General features: G+C 41.8%; 1 protein-coding gene and 1 pseudogene across 3 annotated transcripts in view; one reads left to right on the top strand and one right to left on the bottom strand.

Moving 5' to 3' along the window:
• Positions 1-24,238, top strand: part of CSRNP3 (cysteine and serine rich nuclear protein 3) — a 209,263-nt gene that overhangs the window by 169,375 nt on the left and 15,650 nt on the right. For all 3 annotated transcript variants that reach the window (XM_045298964.1, XM_004703775.4, XM_045298959.1), the window contains exon 3: positions 5,888-6,147. In XM_045298964.1, coding sequence (XP_045154899.1) covers positions 5,888-6,147 — 260 coding nt within the window. The remainder of the gene's footprint in view (positions 1-5,887; positions 6,148-24,238) is intronic.
• On the bottom strand, positions 12,031-12,894 carry LOC105978734 (annotated as a pseudogene).

Here is a 24,238-nt window from a genome sequence, read left to right as displayed (position 1 = left end):
AAACAGTGGTTTACAGCTTATGTGCATCTTGAGCACATTGTACTGTTTTAAGAACCATCTGCATGGAATCTTTGATAACGGCAACTCACAACTTTTGGAGTAGGAATAAGTTGTTTGTCTTGAAATATTCTATCATGTGATCTCCAGCTTTGTTTCTATCCCTAACCCTGATTTCCACCTACTGACCCTTCCTTTCTGTTTCCAAATTTTCCATTCCAGTCGCTAATTAATCTCAATGCATCTCGGTGGTATGTGTGAGCAAATTCAGACGGAGGCAGCTAGTGGTTTAGTGAGTAGCAGTTTGCTTTCATGTTCGTTCTTTGCACATTTCGTTATACACTTTGTCTTCTCGGGTCTCCCTTGGAAATATTGTGTTTAGCTCATTTACTTCGTTATTTCTTCACTTTAACAGCAAGTTTCAGAGTCTCTTCTTACATCCCTTTTGATCTTTTTTTTTCTTAGTGAGTTTTTTGCTCTATCTTGGATATCATCCCACGACTTATCTGGTCTTGGGTCATTAGTGCTCAATGTGTCAAATTTATTCTTTAAGTGGCTTCCATTCAAGACGGATACTCACTGTCCTACTTTGTTTCTCGTGGACTTGTTCTAATTTTCTGCTGCTTCATCTTGAACATGCATATAAGCAATTGTTGATCCATTCCACAGTTGGCATCCAGCCTTTTTCTGTCTGATGATATTTAGCTTCTCCTTAATCCCTTTCTACAGATGCAGTCTATTTGTTTGTAAATATACTTAATGGTTTGATAACTGACTCAATCATGACTTGTTCTTCATAAAGTACGAAACACTATGCATGTTTTCTGTGGTAGTTACATAATCTGGTTTTAATTTGAGATTTGAGAGGATTAAGAGTGAAGGGGTGGAGTCTAGTCTGTCAATCGGGTCACAGCCAATGAGGCCTCTGTGTGGGCATGGCCTTCTGAGAATTCTGGGAATTCTGATTCCCACTGAGACATCCCTGAGGAGAAGCCACATGGACCTACCCTGATGCAGCCCTGGGTGCTGGAGAAGCCATGTGGAGACCCCTGCTAGCGCTGAGATGTTTACAATGTTACTGGACCCACAAGACTTTGCATCCACTGGCCTGTAATCATCGTGCATTCAGCATCATTGCATGTGTTTCATGAGTCTGAAGAGGACTTTACAGATTGCTTTCGGACAATGGGCTAATATTGGGCTTATGGGCTTAGACTGGACTGGGTTGGGATGCTTTCTTAATGTACAGTTACCCTTTATATTAAACTCTCTCATACACATATGAGTTTCTACGGATATGTTTCTCTAGTCTACCCGAACTAACACACTTTCCCAAAAAATTTGTCTAACATGAATTGTCTAAAGAATAAGTAGAGGCAGAAGCAAATAATAAATTGATAATCATTGTTTTAAATGAATACATTAAAACCTTTCCTTCCGCATCTGTACATGTTGAAAGATAATGATGTCTTAATGATGTCAATTTTTTGATATGTGTCAAGAAGAGATGGAAGGCTATCCTCCCAAAAATCATAGCTTGTATGTGGCCGTAAAGTGTTGACAGATGAGGTTGTCAGATTCGGTAGCCGATTACCAGGCAGATTGTTGGGTTCTGCTTTTTACAGTGATCTTTTACATTTTGACAAATGCTTCTCTGTTTTGAGATGATTTAAACATACAACTCGGAAGCAGATCAGAGCTCTTAAATCAAAGTTAGAAATAGTCTCTGCTGCCAGGAGTACAAGCATGTTGCAATGAACGTATATATAAATAAATGTAAAACTTACATACACGTTTCAAAGCATTTGCTGTCTGGCAATCTCTCTGGAGGAGTAAATGAGTAGGGAGAAGAGAAAGTTGGGCAGGCATAATTCTTGCTCAAATGTCACAATTCTCTTCCTCTGTAATTTTCCGAATCTATTCAGTCTGTCTCCATTTCTCATTGCAGGAGTGTAAATTCCATGAGGGCAGGGATTACCATCTGTTTGTTGTTGTTTCTAATGATATAGCTCCACCATCTAAAAAGTGTCTGGCACCTAATAGGTCCTCAATCTCTATCTGTTGGATAAATAAATATGCCAAGCCTCTCTGTAATGGGTTTGACTACCAAATTATTGGGGGGTGGGGGTGGGGAAGAAAGCTGACTTTGACCTTTCTTAGAAGATACTTGCATGGGCACAAAGTGATATTATGGTTGATTTTCTTTCCTTGCATACATAACCTTCCAAAATCAAAATCATCTTGAAGCCAGCAGCAGTTGACATCAACCAGAAATAGTAAGGAGTCATGTGTCACTTGATTCAATTTCATTAGAATAGTACCAGCTCGCTACTGACTTCTCATTTCATCATTAGTTATGTGATCTTAGGCATGCGATTTAACTTTGGGTGCCTTGGTTGTCTCAAATGGATAAAATAAACAAAAAACATAAAACAAAACTTGCAAATCTGCCACCCTCCAGTCAGTTCCATCTCTTCGCGCTCTTGTAGGGCAGAGTAGAACAGTCCCCATGGATTTTCCAAGGCTCTCTTTACAGAAGCATACGGCCACACCTTACTATCACGGAGCAGCTACCAGTTCAAACTGCTGACCTTTGATTAGCAGTTGAGTGCTTTCACCGCTTTGTCACCAAGAATCCTTTCAAAATGGAAACCAGGTAATATCAACCCAGAGTTGTGAGAATAAAATGAAGTAACTTATGTAAAGGCCTTCACGTTATAGTGCACACGGAAAGCTCTCCATAAAGGTTGGCTTATTTGCCATCCAAGGTCTTCTTCTCTATTCATCGTTTGCTTCTGTCTGTCTTTCTACTCGAGCATGTTCACCATCTCTTTCCTTAATTCAGTATGTCGTTACTTCCAACCCTTGGAGAATCTATTACATAAAAGGACTAAGCTAAATGGTGTCTATCCTGTTTCCAATTGCAAAATTGATTAAAATGTGACTCACTTTGTTCCCAAATCCAGTGTATATTTTGAACCTTTTTGATACACTGTCCATCTTACTCTTTAGCTCACAGTATGTTTCTGGTATGAATTGGGACATTTTCGTTTGTCTTGGTGCATGTTGTTGTTGTTAGTTGCCATCAAGTGGCAACCTCGGGTGGGCAGAGTGTAACTGTTTACAGGATTTTCATGGTTGAAGTCCCTCGGAAGCTGATCGCCAGTCCTGTATTCCAACGCACCTTTAGGTGGATTCAGACCACCAACCTTTCGACTACAAGTCAAGTGCTTAACTGTTTGTGCCACCTTGTAATTGGAGTAAGGGAACACAAACACAGTTAGTTTGGCAGTTAATCGAAAGATTGGTGGTTCAAACACACACAGCAGCTCTTCAGCAGAAAGGTCTGGCAATCTGCTTCCATGAAGATTACAGCCAAGAAAACTCTACTTGGCACATGGGATCTCTCCGAGCGGAAAATTATTTGACAGCACCTAACAACTATGACAGCATAGAATTGAATGGATTTCACTGCTAGCAGTTCTATTTGAGGAGCAGCGCTGCTGGTATAGTGGGTAAGCACCCAGCTGCTTACCCAAGAGTCAGCAAGTTTGAACCCTTCTGGCAGCTGCATGGGGGAAAGACGTGGCCGTGCAGCCTTCCTTAAAGATGACAGCTTTCAGCCAATACCAAGGGCTCACGTAGAAAGAAGATGTTTTGAAAATGATGATGGCAACATATGTATAGATGTACTTTATACATTTGATGGATGGATTGTTATAAGAGCTATAAGAGCCCTGATAAGGTGATTTATTCAAATAAAAAAATTTTAAGATTATAGTCTTAAAACCCGATGGAGCAATTCTGCTCTGCCCTCTTGAGGAGCTATGAGTGGGCATCACCTCAACAGCAACCGGTGTGGCTTGGTTTGGGTTCTCGCTTTGCAGTGCTATTTAATGAGATACTGGTTTCAGGTTTGTTTTTAAATCATTTTATTAGGGGCTCTTACAGCTCTTAATCCAAATATTAATTGTATCAAGCATATTTGTACATATGTTGCCATCATTTTCTAAACATTTGCTTTTTACCTGAGCCCTTGGTATCAGCTCCTCTTTTTTTCCCTCCCTCTCCCTTCTCCCACACCTATGACCCCTTGATAAATTATAAATTATTATTATTTTCATACCTTATACTAACTATTGTCTCACTTCACCCAAGTTTCTGTTTTTCATCCCCCCTGGGGGGGCGTTATTATGCTGCCGTCATTGTGATTGGTTCCCCTTTCCTACCTTTCTCCCCTTACTTTTCCCCACCCTCACCTTATCCCTCCCCTCCTGGTATCACTACTTCTGTTACTGTTCCTGAGGGGTTTATCTGACGTGGATTCCGTGTGTCATGAGTTCTTATCTGTACCAGTGTACATGCTCCAGTCTAGCCAGAACTGAAAGGCAAGCCTGGGGTCATGAGAGTGTGGGGTGAGGAAGCCTCAAAGAACCAGTGAAATATTGTGTGTTTTATCGGTGCTATACTGCGCCCTGTTTGACTCACCCCTTCCTTGTGTCCTTTCTGTGAGAGGATGTCCTATTGTCTACAGATGGGTTTGGGGTCACCACTCCAACCCCCCTCATTCTCAACAATATTTTTGTTTTGTTTAGTTTTGGGTCTTCTGGTGCCAGTTACCTGATTTGTTGACACCTCATGATTGCACAGACTGGTGTGCTTCTTCCATGTGGACTTGTTGCCTCTCTGTTAGATAACTACTTGTTTAACTTCAAGCCTTTAAGACGCCAGACACTATATCTTTTGATAGCCGGGCACCATCTGCTTTCTTCACCACATTAGCTTATGTACCTATTTTGTCTTCAGTGATCATGTTGGGAGAGTGAGCATCACAGAATGCCAGGTTGTGAGAACAAAGTGATTTTGGGTTGAGGGAGGGCTTGGCAGAGGCCCAATAGCCATAAAGGTCAGCAGACAGACCGGGAATTATGTATGCTTTTTCATTGTTTTATTTTTTGCTAGTTTTTTTTATTTCTTCATTTTTTTTCTCTTTTTATTCGTTCTTTTGTTTCCTTTTTGTTTTGTCTCTATTTTTGTTGTTTTACCTACCTATATAAGATAGGCATTGGAAGCAAGCCGAGGAGAAGGCAATGGGACCCACGGGTTTCCGGAGGGGGAGGACGAGGGGGGAGCAAGAGCAGTGAGCAAACAATGCCATAGACAGGGGAACAACTAAGGAATTAAAAGCAACAGTGAGGAGGCTGCAGAGATCCCGGTGGTGTTGGAGCAACAGCAATCTAGCTGAGAGAAACTACTAAGAAGCAGAAGAAGGCGGGAGTGTGATGGTGGGGCTGATGGAAGGTAAAAGGAAACAAGAAAGATCTAGGAAGAAAACCTATGGATAGAGATATAAACATAGGTGTGCACTTATGTAAATTTTTTATTCATAAACAGGTATTGGCCTATGTACATATATTTATATATGGCAATACATTGAGGAAGTGGAAGGACTTTGGCGTCTGCTCAAGCCCTCCTTCAATGCAAGAACACTTAGGTGTTTTCCGATGGTCTTAGGCGACCCCTGTGAAAGGGTCATTCGACCCCCAAAGAGGTCGCGGCCCACAGGTTGAGAACCGCTGGTGTAGCGGGTTACACTTTGTGCGGCAAACCACAGATCATTCGTTGGAAACAACCTGTAGCTCCAGGGGAAGACGAGGTTTTCTGCTCCAGGGTAATGGCTTTCTTTCTGTCTCGGGCAGTTGTGCCCGGCCCTACAGTCCCTCTGAGTCAGTTAACTCAACGGCAGCAAGTTTGGTTTGAGTTTATACCAACATGGGGTAGGACAGACGGTGTGGACCGTAGCCTCTGAATCGGAAAGCTCGCGTTTTCGAGTTGATCTCGGCAGAACATCGCTGTCCTAGTTGTTCACCCAATTGCTTCTCTCTTGCAGCGTCCTCCATCCTCAAAAGGGAGAAGCGGCTGAGGACAAAGAATGTGCATTTCAGTTGTGTCACCGTCTACTACTTCACCAGGAGGCAAGGCTTCACCAGCGTGCCCAGTCAGGGGGGCAGCACCCTGGGCATGTCGAGCCGCCACAACAGCGTGCGCCAGTACACGCTGGGCGAGTTCGCCCGCGAGCAGGAGCGGCTGCACCGCGACATGCTCAGGGAGCACCTGCGCCAGGAAAAGCTAAGCTCGCTGAAGCTGAAGGTAAGCCAGACGCCGGGCAGCCGGAGGAAGCCTGCCCATCTTTCTCTCGGGTCGGCTTCTCCACTTTCACGGGGATAGTCACCAAACCAACAGGGCGCTTGCTACCACGGCCTTCCTGTGAAACCTTCCGTTGCATCGCCTGGCCTTTCCGCCGAAAGCAAGGCCACCATCGATCTATTTGACCACGCGTTTTTAGGGGGTATGACTAGGGAGCAGACTCGGTGCTTAGGCTGGGGTGAATCGGTGAGCCAGTCGATGGACTCCCCCTTCTCCTGGAAATGACAGATTAGGAGGCAGAAGTAATTAAGCTCGTCGGGGCATGTGGCCGTTGCTCGTGAGTGTGGTCCAGGAGGTCAAGTGGAGCTGCTGGGAGGCAGTGGTGATGACAGCACTGAGGCGGGACAGCAGAGAGGGGGAAGAGCAAGCAGCACTTATCCAAGGGTGGCCGAAGGGAAGGCAAACGTATGGAGGAACAGGAGCCAAGCAGAGGCATATTGAGGTGCTTTTTTGTTGGGGAGGTGGAGGAATGTTGTTTGATTTTTGCTTTTTCTCTTTGTCTCTTCAACCTAAAGCAATCAGAATTTATCCACGAATATTAAATATGAATTTGGGGTGGCAGAATAATACGGTTCCGTCTACACTAAGTCATGAAGATTGTTGTGGAGTAAGGCAGTCTTGTTGGGTGGAGGTTGGTAAACTGACATTTTAGGAGTTAAGAGGTTCTTACAATAACAATTGTCTAGGAGAGAGATGGTAGAAGTTAAATCAGACTGTTGCTAAAGGGCATTTAGGAGGTGAGATCAGCAGTGGTTAACGATGGATTGGATTTGAGAAGAAAAGAGGGGAAATACCAGGAACGACTTCTAGATTCCTGGCTTGCAAAACTGAGCAGTCGTGGTGGGTAATTCCATTTTCTCGTTTTCTTTGCTAAGGAACACAGGTTGTGTGTGTGGAGGTAGAAGCTAGAGATCACTTTGAACATCTAAGTTTGAGGGGCATTAGCATGATCAAAGAGATAAAAGGACTGTGCCCAAGTGGTGCAGCCGAGAGCTGTGCTACAGCAGAGATGAAGTTAAAAGAACCAGTGAATACAGTACGAGATATGGAGACCTTCCATCATTTGCCTTGGTCTGTCACTCTACTAAAGCATATCACCCAGTGTCCACACAAGGCACTTAAATGAAGCTGGAAACTGCACAACTCTTTAGTGTGTCTTGTTTCCCATCTTGTGTTTTTCAAGGTTTAATTTAAAGTTCTTTCAAATTATTAGCGATCAGTCCACTGTTGTTATTATTTTCCAAGATCGCTCTGTGTATAGTTAAAATCTGTAATGATCTTCAGATTAGCTTCTGAAATCCACCTCCGTCCACCTATAGAACTCTCTGCAAACAGTCACTGTGGGATAAGCAGTGGGCTACTAACCACAAGGTCAGTGGTTCAAAACCACCGGCTACTCTGCAAGAGAACAGTTAGGTTGTCTGCTCCCACAAAGATTTTTAGTCTCAGAAGCCCTATAGAGAGTTGCCATGAGATAGAATCAACTGATAGTAGTAGAATTGCTTGGTTTGGGTTATCCAAAAAGTAAACTCATTCACCAACCTCAAATATTAATGATGATAGTAATGGCTGCCATTCATTAGTGATTGCTATTTGCCAGACATTTTGTTAACATTATAAGTTTCATTCTAACAAGACCCGGTGGGATAGATAAATTATTAGACCACATTTATAAATGAGGACAAAGCAGCACAAAGATGTTAGCTAACTAGCGCACTCAAAAGAAAATGGACTATTTTACCCTTTTACTTCCTCTTCTTAAATTGATAGATTATCCCCCAGGGGCAGTGGGAAAGACATCTCAGTACCAACACGAAGGGACCCCTTTCTGGGGGTTGGTTTGGTATGCACTGATTTTGAACATCTGGGAGACTGTAATTCTCTCTGAGCCTCGAAAGATTTACTGTGGTGAACTTTGAGACCCATCATACGTGTGATGACTGTTAGGGGAGCAACACACCTGCAGCAAGCTGCTCCGTCCCAGATAATAGTGTATTCTGATACGGTGATGTGCATCCTGCTGCTTCGATTCTTTAAAAACACCAAAACCAAAGATAAAAATTTTGAAGGAGCTCGATATAGTGCTCGGTGTTTTTTATTCCCCTTCCCCTTTTTTATTAGTCGTGCTCAGTGTTAGAAGTTAAAGGATGACAGTCATCTCAATCGGTTTTCGTTGTTGTCCAAAACCTGCCCTTTGGGTGAAGATGTCAGAGAAAGGCATTATGCTATCAGTGTTTGTTGGGGTTCTGGCCCCAACAGTTGAACAGGTCCTTAGGGTCGACTTTGAGATTATGGAAAAGCATGCAGACAAACAGGCACAGGGGCTCCTTATCACTATATCAGGACCAAGAGAGTGAATGTGGTTTTCACTGGGTATATATCATGGAGATTAAAGATCTTCCTAAAGGCCCATACATCATAGAGCGAACACGTAACATAATCAGGTAGCCCAATAAACAGGCAATGAAATGACTCAGTGTCTTGACTTAGTGCTAGCTGACCTCGAACACCCCTAAGCCCTTCTCCGGGGGAACAATCTATGATCCATATTAGAAGTAGTCATCGGAAGAGAGTTTGCTACACTTTAAGGTGGGACAGGCAGTAGAATCTGATAGCTCTTAACTACAGACAAACTCCAGGCCCAGTAAACAGCCAGATGCAGGAATGCTACATCTTTTATGGTAGCCCCTTTATGACAGTTCCTTTATGGGAGAGTTTTGGAGGGACTGTGTTCAGTCATGAGAATGTGTATTAAGATTTATTTATAGCTCATAACCGTGAGGGCCTTCCCCAACTGGAGTAGGCTTTCCAGACCCATAATTATAATCATCGAGGATTTAGCTGCATTACCTTCTCATCCAGTCTCTCAGTTTACCACAATTGTTGCTTCCAAATTAATATAAAGCTAAAAGATAATGGGATTTAGAGGCCATCAGGTCTTAGCCTAACTGTTCTTGAAGTATTCAGAAGTCTCAGAAGCACATTTCACATGAAGCTGATAAAAGATCACAGCACTGTGTATCAATTTGGTTTTTAAAAATAATCTGAGGCGAATGATGGAAGAAACCTAGGATAGTTATCATTCTTCCCAGCATATTTTTTCTTTTTTTTAATCGTTTTATTAGCTCATACAACTCTTACCACAATCTATACATACATCAATAGTGCAAAGCACATTTGCACATTCGTTGCCCTCAACATTCTCAAAACATTTGCTCTTCACTTAAGCCCTTAGAATCAGCTTCTCGGTTTTTCCCCTCTCTCCTCGCTCCCCTCTCCCTCATGAACCCTTGATAATTTATAAATTATTATTTTGTCATATCTTATGCTGTCCGACATCTCATTTCACCCACTTTTCTGTTGTCCATCCCCCAGGGAGGAGGTTATATGTAGATCCTTGTAATCAGTTCCCCCTTTCCACTCCACCCTCCTTCTACCCTCCCAGTATCGCCACTCTCACCAGTGGTCCTGAAGGGATCATCCACCCTGGATTCCCTGTGTTTCCAGTTCCTATCTGTACCAGTGTACATCCTCTGGTCTAGCCAGATTTATAAGGTAGAATTCTTCCCAGCATATTTTTATGATGTTGTAAGCATAATTGATTGCACTTGTCTAAGGAATGTCAAAAACGTCAATTATTCAGAAATTTCACACTGATACTTGGCATTTCTCTTTTAATATGTCTTTTCCAATTTTATTGTGGTAAAATATTCATAACCAAAAAAATGCCATCATAACCATCTCTAACTGTAGTTCAGTGACATTGTTATTCACCATGCTGTGCTACCACCACCATTACCGATTTCCAGCTTGTTGACATTTCTCACAGAAACTCTTGGACCACGTAAGCAATAACTCTCCTTTCGATCCCCCTTTGGCAGTTGGTAGTCACTAATAAACTTTTGTCTCCCTGCATTTGCCTGTTCTAAGGAGTTTGTATAATTGGTGCTATACATTGTTTGTTCTTTTGTGTCTGATTGATTTTGCCTGACATAATCTTTTCACGGTTCTTCCATGTTGTGGCATGTATCAGAACTCCATTTTTCTTTATGTTGAAAAATATTACATTGGCTGTCTATATTCTGTTTCACTTATTCAGTCCTCTATTGAGTGGACAGCAGCATACATTTGAGATGTTTCTACCTTTTGACTATTGTGTGTAACGTCACAATGAGTATTAGTGTGCAAGCATCTGCCTTCAAGTCCTTTGGCTATGGATCGAGGAGTGGGAGAGCAGGGTGTTATAGGGTCACTATGAGTTGGCATTGACTCAATGACAGTGAATTGAGAGTACTCACTACCATCCAGTCGATGCTGACTCATAGCCACCTTATAAGACAGAGTAGAGCTACCGGGATGGGTTTCCAAGACTGTAATCCTTAGAGGAGTAGAAAAGCCTCAGTTTTCTCCCAAGGAGCAGCTGGTGATTTTGAACTGCCGACCTGTGGTTTCCAGCCCCCTGTGTAATGATTGCACCACCAGAGCTCTATCTTGAATAGTAAACCCTTAACAGATAGATTGTTACAAAGTATTTCTTCATTTTCTTAAGAAAGTCCTTTGATGCCCCAAAGTTTGATTTTGGATGGTGATGAAGTCCCATTGTCTTTTGTTGCTTATGCTTTCGGTGTCCTGTCTGTGAATTTGTTATCAAGGACAAGGTGTTAAAGTTTTATTCCTGTGCTTTCTTCTAAGGGTTTAATGACTTCAGTTCCTAAATTAAGGCCACTGATCCATTTTGCATTACTTTTCATGTATGCTGTGAAATAAGAGTTCAAACTTATTCTTTTGTCTATGGGGATCCATTTGTCTGAGTATCATTTATTGAAGAGCCTGTTCTTCCCCTCCATGAATGGATTTAGAGCCTGTTCTTTCCCCCAATTGGATGGATTTGACCCTTTTTCAAAAAAAATTGTTTTATTAGCATGTAATTCATATATCACAAAAAGTAATCATTCAATCATATTAAGGAGTATTGTTCAATCATCACCACATCCAATATCAGACCATTTTCTTCCCATATTCATTATAGTTTTTGTTGAAAATCAATTGGCAATTTTTGTTGAAAATCAATTTTCCATAGATGAATGAGTTATTGCTTACTTCAAAATGTTCATGAAAAATTCTATTGTTGTATGGAGTGTGATAGGAGTTGTACGAGCCCCCAATAAAATGATTTTTTTAAAGAGAAAAGAAAAATTCCATTGTCTTCTAATTCACTGTTTCTAAGAATTTTTGAATGTTTATTTCTCATTCTGTCAGTACCAGACCGTTTGTGTTTGCTTACTGCCTTCTTTTTTCAAACGGTTTGGCTATCTGGAGCTCCTTGCAATCCCATAGGAATTTGAGGACTGACTCTTATATTTCTTCAAAGAAACCTGCTAGAATTGGATGAGCATTAGGTAGGTCAGTGGATTTCTTTTGGTAACAGCTACATCTTAATAATAACAGCAACTCTCGCAATCCGTGAGTAAAAGGTGTGTTTCCATTATTTAAATCTTAATTTTTTTACTTTATTAAAATACTGAGTTTGATTTCACATGTATATTTTTGTCTCCCCACCATTTCCATTTGTCCGACCACTGCTACCCCTCTGTCCTGTCAGAACATTCCAGACACACTTAGAACCAAGCAAAGGGTGGGGTTCCAGCTTTACAAACTAAACAGGCCTTTTAGACAACACGTTCTTGGCAAAGGAACCTGGACACCATTTATCAGACACGGTAAGGAAAGTTCTCACTCTGCATTATAATAAAGGATGGCCAGCTAGCAAGGGTTACAGAAATGAAACAAGACGGACAGTTATAACAAACTGTTCAAACTGTTTTCTTAAAGAGACTTCCGCCACTGCCAGAGCTCTTGAACAGCCCCCTGGCCAGTCATCTGGAAGCAATTCTTCACCTATTTGATGGATTTGGCTTCCACTTTAGGAAGAGAACCACCTTTTCTATACTTGCTTGCATTTTTGCTTTAATGTCTTCTATAGAACTAGGGCCTTTCGGTGTTTGGAGAGTTTTTTCCTGTTTTTTGAAGGATTCTTGACCTTTGGATCTTGGTGTTGATGGCTTTGAGTCTTTTCCATTCTGGTTTGAGTTTGTGCATTTTTGGCTGGAGTCTCCCATATAGATTTCTTCACTGGAGCTTTCTCTTCAGTTTCATTATCATCAAAATCATCTTCATCGTTGTTATCGTCGTCTTCAGCAGCAGCAGCAGCAGCAGCAGCAGCAGCAGCAAATTTTACCTTTTTCTGTGGACCCTTGTTATCACTTGTGAGGGCAGACCGCTTTCCCGATACACTTAAAAGTTTCACATCCTCCCCCTTTTCATCATCTGACTCTGCATCGCCCTCCACAGGTACTAACTGCTGTCTACTAGCATGCACAGGCCCTGTGCCCACACTCCAGCCGTAAGACCACTGGTGGTGGTAGTCCAAAGCCCCCAAGGGAGACCGTTGGCTGTACAGACATTTTCAACGTTGCCGGTGTCACGTTCATTGGGCTGCCTTCATCAGTCATGGCTTCTGCTTCAACAATATGCAGTTCATCCTTGGCACCAGCACCTAAACTGACGTTCTTAAAGATCACTGGTGCTCGTTTTCATCATTGTCCACCAGAAAGTGATCATCTTTGTCGGCCTCTAGTTCACAGCCAAAAAGGTCATTTGGGGCCTCAGGGGGCTCATGTCCATATCCATGAATCTCCCATGGGGGCGTGGCACGCACTTTGGTGAGAGAAACGGGAATGGAGGTAGACGACTGCCGTTGCTGTATACAGCAGCACAGGGTAGAATCACCAGGGACTACATTTTCTTCAGCAAATTTTATGGTGTTCACTGCGTGTGACTTTTACTTTCTTGGTTAAATTTATTGCTAGGTATTTTCTTCTTTTAGATGCTGTTGTCAATAGGATTATTTCTTAATTTCCTTTTCAGTTTATGCATTGCTAGTGTAAGGAAACAATTGCTTTGTGTGTGTGTGTGGATATTGTGTCCTGCCACTTTTCTGAATTATTTATTAACTCTAGTAACTTTCTTATAGGCTTTCTGAGATTTTGTATATATAGGATCTTGTAGTCCACAAACAGAGTTTTATTACTTCCTTCCCAACGTGGGGGCTTGTTGTTTCTGTTAGGTGCCATCAAGTAAGTTCCCCCTCATAGTGACAATAGTCACAGTAGAACAAAACACTGCCCGTTCCTAGGCCATCGTCACATTATGATGTTTGAGCCCACTGGTGCAGCCACTGTGTCGATCCATGTCACTGAGGGACTTCATCTTATCCCGTCCCTTCGCTCTACCAAGCCTGATGTCCTTTTTTAGGGGCTGGTCTCTTGATAGCATGTCCAAAATACATGAGATATAGTTTTACCAGCTTCACTTCCAAGGAGCATTCTGGCTGTACTTCCAGTTGCCTTCTTATTACCTAATTGCTCTAACTAGAACTTCCAGTGCAGTATTGAATAGCAATGGTAAAATCAGGCATCCTTGTCTTTGTGCTGATCTTGTGGAGAAATCTTTTGTTTATTTCATTATGTTTTAGTGAAGGTTTACACAGCCCATTAGATTCCCAGTCAGGAATTCATGCACATACACAAGTCTGTGCCCTGGGTGACGGTCCCCATAATGTGTCAGCACCGTCACCCTTTCTCCCCTTTACCCCAGTTCCATCTTCCAGTTATTTTGCTCCTCATCTTTGCTTTAGTGTAACTGTTGGCCATTTGGTCTCATAATCGTTGATTGTTCAAGGAAGCATATTCATCATGAGTATTATTATTTATTTTCACACCATTCTTGCATTTGGCTGAAAGATGTCCCCCTGGGGTGGTTTTCATTCTGTGCTATGAGTATCTTAGAGCAATAGTCTTCAGGGTTTTTCTAATGTATATCAGTCCCATAAGTCCAATCTTGTGTAAGAATTTGAGTTGTGTCCTGTATTCTCCTCCCACTCTTGCTGTATGATGTTCCTGATGAGAATAGCTGGTAGTGGTGATTCACAGGTGACATTACTTCTGTGCCTCTGCTCCAGCTAGGAGGAGAGCGTTCGTTGCACCTTGTACCTTGGATAGCTACTGGCAAGCTTTTTAGACCCCACACACTACTCAACAAAGTAAAGTGTAGAACATCATCTTTATGGACTAAGTTATACCAACTGGTCTAATTTTCAATATCATGTAATAATTGTCCTGTTGTATTTGACTTATTTGACTCGGCACCATTTTCTCCAGATTCATCCATGCTATGCTATAAGATGTTCACAGACCCATCGTTGCTCTTTATCATTGCATGCACCATTGTGACTTCCTACCTTCCTTGGGGCTGGAGCCCTCCCCCTGTCTCCCCTCAACAGTTTTGTGACTTCTACAGCTGGTAAAGATTCTAGATGGAGGATATAAAGGATTAGGGGTTTGTGATGTGGTTGATATTTTAATGTCAAAAAGATTGATTTCCAGTTTCGTCAAACTGTAACTCTTCATTAAGTAGGTCAGCGCCTGCTGATCAGGATAATTTTGAACACCTCTTATACCTACAGACCTGACTCTATTAGACTTTATAGAGATTACTCAAGAGCAGCGCTTCCAGTATGCATTCATGAAGGTACGCATTTATTCAGCACCCACTCAAATGCTGATGTCCCCAAACTTGCACAGTCTGTTTTGACAAGTACAGAGAGCTTGAACAATAAAGACTGACAAGGTGGGCCGCCTTCAGCCTCAGGTTAATGTGGTATATTTAAGAAGATATCCCTTTGAAATATTGCTTACATTTAAATGGAGCAATTAATCATATGTAACCAACTATTTAAGGATCCTTGGTAGCATGGTAGCATTGGGATGGTAACTGCAAGGCCAGCAGTTTGAACTCAGCAGCCATGCCATTGGAGAAGGATAAGACTAGTTCAAGGCTGTCCCGCGCGTTCTTCCCTCACAGCTCGCATAGGTCTTCTTGTTCACAGAAAGCGAATTCAACCGATTCTCAATGGAAATGGAAGATGCACCCAGTGGCTTAGCGATGCCAGCTCACATTGGCTTGCAAGAGCAGGTTCTGCACATCTCTTCCCATTGATAGCTTAAAATCATTTGTAATTGGCACCATTTATACCATGGAATTTGGCAAGCACTATACATCACTTTTCTTTTTATAGTATACAGTTATTAAACATTTACTGGCACCCTATTGGATCCCTTCTGTTTATTAGACACCACTGAAAGAGGCAAAGCTACTCTAAACCTGAAGCAAGGAGAAAAGGAATCTAAAAAATAAATTTCTATGAGTTTGCCATTGATATTAATATCCTTCTAGTGACTTGTGTGGTGATATATAACTCAAGGGATTATTTTGAATTGAGCTTGTTGAAATTCTTACAGGCTGACAAAATAATCACACATTTCTGTTCTTTCAAAGCACAATTAAATTGCTTCCAAATTTTCACTTGCAATTGATGGCTAATGAGCTGAAGAATCACCCACTAAGACTTAACTGTCAAATAATCTGAATGTTTTCTTTAGTTTGCCGAGACCTTCTAGACCAGGCCATCTAACTCACACCACAAAACCAGAAGTTTCTTCTATTCAAACACAGAGCCACTTCTCAGTCTACTGTTAACTTTCCGTGTGCCCCAGTGCACATGACTTTGAGACAGACACATACAAAACACATTTTGTTCCTAGTCTCCAAACTCCGCGTGTTTTAAAGTAGTGTTGATGAATGTGTTAGCCCGGGTTCTCTGGAGAAGCAAGATCAGTGACATTCACATGTGTATGTACACAGGAAGAGATGCATATCATGGCAGGGTTCACACAGTTGGAGAATAGGGAAGCCCAGTCCAGTCCAAGCCCATGGATCAGATGGTAAGCAGGAGGCTCCTCCTGATTCGGGCAGCTGCAAAGGCTGGTGAACCAGAAAGCCAGAAGACCTTAGGCTGATAAATGGAATGTCGAAAAAAACCAAGGCAAACAGTCCCATGATGGCTCCTGTTTCAGCAAGCAATATGGCAGGAAGTCAAAGAACCAGATGTGGAATCCAAATCCAGCCTCGGTAGAGCTTTCCCACTGAGTCTGCTCAAAAAGGAGCAAGTCACACCGTGAGGCTCATTCTTCCAATTGTATCAAGGCTCTGATATAATCAAGGGGCCCAGGAGCCACCACAGCTGCTGGCTGCTCACAGATTGGATTATGTTATATTAGATCCCATCATGGAGTGATTTCCTGGCATTAGATCACATGACCAGGGATTATCACTGCCCATTTGCTGAGAACTCTGGCCCAGAGAAGTTGACATTTCCACCATTTCTCCTAGGGCATGGCTTCTAGATACTGTTATCCCACTTTCCCTTCTATGAATACATTTCTGTTTATTAATATCCACTTTACAATATAGTACTTGGCCTGTATGAGGCATGCCACCAGGTGGAATCTGTGCAGTAAATAGGAATGATAATACTGTGTCTTACCCAAGATATGGATGCCTTTCCATAACCTGCACTAATGTTAATGTAGAATTTTGGACTTTGATAAATTTGTTCATTCATATCAGGCTGGTGGTAAGTTACAACAAAAATGAACAATCATACTAAAATCTCATGTCTTTTAAGCTGTCTGTCTCTTCATCTTCATATAAATCAAATCCTTATAACAGCTCCATAGCAAGAACCTCTTTCACGGTGGGCATGCTAGATAGAGAGCCATCACCAAGATTATTTTGTTGCATTTCATTGGAATGAACTCTGTTTTATCATCTGCAGATGATATAGGTCTAGTTTTCAAGCTCTTCTGGGCTTCTGACATTACTGTTTGATGCATCAATTCTGTGGTTGAGATGTTCTCCAAATTCAGGTGAGATGTATACTCAACATTGTATTTTGGCTCTAGTGGACTTGTTTTAATTTTTTTCAGCTTCCAACGGACCTTACATGTGAGCAATTGAGTATCTGTTCCACAGTCAGGCCCTGGCCTGGTGTTAGCTGCTGATACTGAGCTTCATTGGTGTCTCCTCCCACAGATGCAGTCAATTTGATTTCTCTGTATTCCATCAGAAGTCCACGTATATAGTCGCCTTTTGTGTTGCTGAAAGAAGGTATTTGTGATGAAGAAGTCAGTAGTCTTGGGAAATGTTCTTATTGGATCCCTGGCTTTGTTTCTATCACCAAGACCATATTTTTCCAGCCACTATTCCTTCCTCTTGGCCCTGCAATCATCCTGGGCATAAGTGGTACAAAAGAAGTTGAATACCACTGTACTTAGAGACACATTCAGCTGTCCAGCTAATGAGAACAATTAGCATAGCTATCTTAGTTTCCTAATGCTATGATAACAGGAAAACTCCAAGTGGGAGGTTTGAAAAACAGAAATTGATTTTCTCGTCATTTAGGAAGCGACATGATCAAGTGCAGGATTGCTGGCCCTAGGGGAAGGCTTCCCCTTTCCAACACACCAAGAGGGTGTTCTTCTTGCTTCAGCTTATTTCTTGGCTCATTGTTAATATTCCTATGGCATGGCACCTAGCTTCCTCATCTCGACTGTTTCCTGGTATTCATTTTTCCTGCTAGCTGAGCACCAAGCCACTCCCTCTGAGTTAGTGCACCCAGGGGTGTCACCTGGGAAGGTTCTCTCTGGTCACAGTGAATTTTTTTGTAAAAGCACTTTCACTCAAACCTTGTTTTTTGTCGGCTGATTTAAGAGAACAGCATGCATCTGTGAGATTTTGTTTCCTGCTTGGAAAAAAATGCAGAAAGTATTGTGATGTTCAACACAGCTTACAAAGATAGCACTGTGGGAAAAGAACTCAAGTGTATGAGTGGTTTTTTCATTCCAAAAAAGGTGAAATGTTGATTGATGACAAAGCTTGTTCTGGATGTCCACCAACTCTCCAAAAGGATGAAAATGTCTACAAGATTTGTGTACTTGTGCCCAATGACTGACGACGGATCATTGAAGAGATGGGGAAGTTATCTGGACTATCTTGGACCTCAGTTCAGCAAATTTTAATGGAAGATTTGAGAATGAGAAGAGCCACTGAAAAGTTGTCCCTTGGGTTCTGAGTGGCCAGGAAAAAGAGCATCATGCTTTGAAAGAACAGCTCTAAAGTAACCCAAACTTTTTCCCCAAGGTCATTACTGGTGACAAGATATGGTGCTATTTTTATGACCCACCCAAAAGCAAACGTCAGTCAAGCCAGTGGAAGACACTATCGTCACCTGACCCCCCCCAAAAAACCTTGCCAAGTGAAATCCACGATCAAGACAAGCTCACTTGTCTTTTTGATGTCAGGGAGATAGTGCATTTGGAGTTCATTCCACCAAGTTAGACTGTTAATCACGCTTTCTATTTAGAGGTTCTGAAAAGATTGCATAACTGTGTGTAACAAAAAGAACTGATTTGTGGCAGACCGGTCTGGTTTTGCCAACAACGCACCTGCTCACACAGCCATCTCAGTGTGCCAGTTTGGGGCCAAAAACAGCATGCCTCTCCTGCCTCATGCACCATTACTCACCTGACCTCTCTCCATAAAACTTCTTTTTGTTTCCTTGAATTAAGAGGGACATGAAAGGACAGTGATTTGACACATATAAGAGGTGAAGAAAAAAAAGGAGGGAGGTTCTGAGTTTGAAAAATGTTTCCAAGAATGGAATTGCAGATTTGACAAATGTATTCATTGTAATGGAGAGTATTTTGGAGGTGATAAGGTTTTAAAAATTTTAAATACATAGCTTTGGAGGGAAAAATTCTGGGCTTCCGGGGGAGGAGTACCCCCTCACATATCTCAAAAATCATTGTTTAAGGGACATCTTATGCTAATACTATCTCATTACACGATGAAAAAAAAATTCATTCTCAAATGGGGTCAAACACAAATAAAGGATAGTAGATGTATGACATATATGCTCATGTGGTGAAGGGAACTGGGATATATTTCAGTTCATCGCAGTATCCAACCCTATTCTTAATCAGCTCACATTCCATTTTTCTTTGTGGAGCAAGATCATCTGTATCAGAATTCTGAGAAAAAGCTATGGTTCTTCAACTATGCTTCAAGGGACCTGGGAATGGGGGAGAAGGAGAGTCTCTGCACCTCATTCCTGCAATTAGGTTGGGGTTCGGTTTGTAAAATGAGCATCCTCTCCTCAGTAAACCTGTGCAGTAGTCTAAAAATGACTGCTCTCTTTTTTTCAGAGGTAGGAAGTCCATGTGTTTAAGTAATCCTTTCTAGAATTCTGTTTTAAAGAATTACCATTTAATTTTAAAAAATTCTCCCATCTTTGACTTCTCATGGCATTTTTAGGCAGAGCAGTCATGACTTTAAGATTTTTCAAAGCTCTGAAGCGTAAATGGTCTGGCCCTGAGGATTTATACATGAAATAGCTGAGTCCTCTTTTCCTGTCTTTCCCCTCTTTTTTAATTTAAATACTTAATAGCATATCTTGTTCTTTAATTTCTAGGGGGTTTTTTTTTAAACATTTTATTAGGGGCTCATACAACTGTTATCGCAATCCATACACACATCAATTGTGTAAAGCGCATTTGTACATCATTCTCAAAACATTTTCTCTCCACTTAAACCCCCCACATTAGGTCCTCATTTTTCCCCTCCCTCCCCGCTCCCCCCTCCCTCATGAGCCCTTGATAGTTTATAAATTGGTATTTTGTCATATCTTGCCCTATGTTTCTACTTACTCTTTTGAAATGGGAACAAGAGTCAGAATAGAAAGTAAATCATTCTGCTTTGTATCTATCATTCTTTTTTCTTTCTTTTTTTTCAGTCTATTAATTCCCTCCCCTTGATATTTTCTTGCATTTACTACACTGTAGCACCCTTCGTATGGGGTCATCCCAGGAGACTAGTGCTGTCCAGTCACTTCTAATCCTGGCACGTCTATGTGCAAAGGCACAGAGCACTAACTGGCCCTGTGCCATGCTCACTATTGTTAAGTTTAAGACCATTGTTGCAGACACTGTGCCCATCCATCTGGCCCAGGGCCGTCTCTTTTTCACTGACAACCCCCCTCCCCCCCTGCCCCAGCAAGTTTACTAAGTATGATGTTGTTTTCCAGGGACTGGTATTTTCAGATAACGTGCCCAAAGTACATTCGATGAAGTCTTGCCATCCTTGATTTTAAGGAACATTCTGACTGTACTTCTCCCAAGACAAATTTGATTGTTCATCTAGCCATCCATGATACTTTCAGTGTTCTACACCAACACTGTAATTCAAATGCACCAATTCTTCTTTGGGCTTCCTTATTAACTGTCCAAATTTCACATTCCAACACACAGAATCCAGGACAGATAAGCCCCTCAGGAACAGTAATGGGAGTAGCGATACCATGAGGGTGGGCAGAAGGGGGAGAAACAGACCTGCCTACAATGATCAACGTATAATAACCACCCACCCCAGGGGGACAGACAACAGAGCGAAGGGAGACAGTGGGCAGTGTAAATATGAAAATAATAATACTCTATAATTTTTCAGGGGTCCATGAGGGTGGGAAGGGTGGATGAGGGAGGGAAAACAGAGGAGCTAATACCAAGAGCTCAAGCAGAAAGAAAATGTTTTGAAAATGTACAAGTGTGTTGATAAAATTGACATATGGATTGTTATAAAGCTATAAGAGCCCCCAATAAAATGACTTATTAATTTTTAAAAGTTTTAGCAAATTAAGTGAGATAAATACCATCAAGTACTGAGCTCATTATCTGGTGCTCACTGTATGGTAGCTTAGGTGTTTTTCAACATAATCATCTTTATAGTAATAGGCAGTAAGTACTGTTTATTAAATTGAGTTGTTTTATCCCATTCTTATTTTTATTCTCACTTTCACATGCATTAATAATTCTGTAATGATCCAGAGGTTATATTAGTAAGCATATCTTTCAACTACTAAAATTTTTATTTTAAATAGCATTTTGGTCAATAGATATTTTCAGTATAGTTTTCCCCCTTCTATCATCATTTTGAATTGGTTATTTTTCTCAGACACTGGAAGTTTCCTCTCATCGGGATGTATCATAGGATTCATCCACTATATCCTATTGAGTTCTCAGAGAGCCAACATTATTTGGGGGCGGGGGAAACACTAAACTAGAAGTGACCAAGTCCCTGATTGTCTCCTAAGGCGTGGACCACAGAAAAGACCCTCCTTTTGAAGGTGCTATCTTCTGTGTTTGCATTTATTTCATAAGCTGATTGGCTTCTTAGATGCCGAGTGTTTAATCCATGCTAGAGTTCCAGCATGGTACTAGGTCCCAGAGGAAGCTTCTCTTTGAGATATACAGGGGGAAACATACTGCAGTAAGAGGCAAGAAGTGGATCTGTACTTGGGGTCTTAGATCACAGTTAATCTAGGCTTGGTAATGCTTAAGATATGGGGGCTACATTTGCTGAATGGGAATTCAACAGTGCTACTTGCAGAAGAGGAAAAACCTTTCAGTTAAGTATGGTACAAAATACATATTCTCGTGAGGGTGAATCACAGGATAAAGGCATCAGCAAAAGGAAGTGAGGCAGTCCTGGCAGGCTCCCTGCATTTCTTTGCACTACTTCTCGAGAACAGCATGGACACTGGTTGGTGGCCAGAACACAGTGTCCATTGACTCTTTATGGGCAATTGAATTTGAAAATAATCTATGGACTATCTGGAGTTTAAAGAGTATTAAAACAGAGTTGTTGTCAGCCTCAATTTTAGAGCGCATGGGCATAGATTGCAAGAGAGACCCGGGGGAAGGAAGACTTCCAGGGGAATGTGGGGAATAATATGCCTCACAGGCTGTCTGCCAGAGCAGGAACGTAGTGCGGGGAAGATAAGACAGTTTGCTAGGCTGGCATGCCATATTTTCAGCCTGTATTACAAATGACAAAGATGACATTGGAAAGGTAGAAATAAAGTCTTGCCAGTTCACTTCAGTGTTAATGTGAGATTTACAACATTTAACCGAATGCCTTATGAGTTCTGAAACAAGAGTGAAAATGAAAAAATGGCTCTGGGTGAAGCACTTTTAGACTCTTAAGTGAAGATTTGGTGTGAAATGAAATTGTGCGCTACAATTGAAGTTTGGAGAATAAGAGTGGCAGATTTTCTTTCCAAGGGCACTTAGATGTGCAGGATCCTGAATCTGTGGTCTCTTGGGGACAGTCATGTGTGGATTTTATGGATGTTTTTCTTTTTAGACCCTTTGGTGCCAGTTCATGCTTTCCTTTAAAAATTACATATGTTTAAATGTTTGCTGAAAAGAAACTTTGTGTCAACTTTCAGATTTCACATATTATATGATGGTAATATTTTAAAAATCAAATCCTGTTCACATAAAGTGCAGATTTGTGTTGTTATGTTATCAAATGTGCTTGAACACACACACACACACACACACACACAGTTCCCACTGAGTGCATTTCAACTCACAATGTCTCCATGTGTGTCAGAGCAGAGCTGAGCTCCACAGGGTCTACAATGACTGACGGTTTGAAAGAGGATCTGTGAGTTCTTTGGATGAACTACAACCACCACGCTTTCTGTTAGCGGCCAAAGGCACTCGCTGTGGCCCTGCTCAAACTCCACCAGCTGCTCAGGGCAGGTGAAAACCAGAGAACAAGAGAATGGAAGTGGGAGGGCGTTACTGGCATGCATCTTGCCGGATGTTCTACACGTGTTATCAAGTAAATGCTTAATGAGATTTACATAGGCAAGGCAAAAATTGATGAGAACAAATATAAACACCACAGACCTGACAAGAAAAGAAAGGCAACACTTTGTTAATGCAGCTTTAATTACCATGGAGTGTATGTTTGATTAAGTATATGTTAAATCTTCATCTCAGCCCCGAGGATGATATTTCTGCTCAAAGCAGCCAATGCACAGAGAGGAGCATAGGGCCAGCCCCACCACGAAACACAACATCCTGCACTGACCCATAGCATTACAGGGGACAACACTGGAGACACAGTGCAGGGATTGTGCCCAATCTGACCACACCACACCAGGGCGAAACACTAAGGGTGTGCAACAGAGCAGCAAGGGGAGCAAAGCAATGAAGTCCTGGGGAATATCCAAAATAGACTTTGGGGTCAGGGCGTGGCAACCCATCAAAATTTTTGTTGTTGGCTTTTTATTATTGTTGTAGTTTTGTTTCTTTTGTTTTGAACACGGGAGAGGGGAAGGGGGGTTGGCGCGGAGGAAGGGTGGGTGTGTCAACAAACCCAGGGACAGGGAACAAGTGGTCTAAAATTGATGGCAAGAAGGGCTTATGCCTGTGGGGCTTGATCAAGGGCAGTGTGCCTAAGAGGAATTACTGAAACCTGAATGAAGGCTGAACATGATAGGACAAGAGGAAAGTAAAGGGAAATAGAGAAAAGAACTAGGAAGCAAAGGACCTTTATAGAGGTCTAAATACAGGCATGTACATATGTAAATATATTTACATATAATGATAGGGAAGTCGATCTATGTACATATATTTATATGTTAAGTATTAAGGTAGCGGACAGACATTGGGCTTCTACTCAAGTACTCCTCAGTGCAACAACACTTTGCACTAATAACCCGGCATTCTGTGATGCTCACCTTCCCGCCATGATTGCTGAAGACAAAAATGGGTGCATAAGCAAATGTGGTAAAGAAGGCTGATGGTGCCTGGCTATCAAAAGATATAGTGTCTGGGGTCTTAAAGGCTTGAGGATAAACAAGCGGCCATCTAAGTGAGAAGCAACCAAGTCCACATGGAGAAAGCACACCAGCCTGTGTGATCATGAGGTGTCGATGGGATCAGGTATCAGGTATCAAAGACCCAGAACAAAAAATCATATCAATATGAATGAGGGGGGGTGCAGAGTGGAGACCCAAAGCCCATCTGTAGACAATTGGATATCCCCTTACAGAAGGGCCACAAGGAAGAGACAAGCCAGTCAGGGTGCAGCATAGCACCAATGAAACATACAACTTTCCTCTTGTTCTTTAATGTTCCCTCTCCCCCACATCATTATGACCCCAATTCTACCTTACAAATCAGGCTAGACAAGAGGATGTACACTGGGACAGATAAGTGCTGGAAAC

The sequence above is a fragment of the Echinops telfairi genome, unplaced genomic scaffold (genome assembly GCF_000313985.2).
Source record: "Echinops telfairi isolate 266 unplaced genomic scaffold, ASM31398v2 ScPeMD7_4;HRSCAF=17, whole genome shotgun sequence".
Taxonomy (NCBI): Eukaryota; Metazoa; Chordata; class Mammalia; order Afrosoricida; family Tenrecidae; genus Echinops; species Echinops telfairi.
This window is presented reverse-complemented; position numbering and strand designations above follow the sequence as displayed.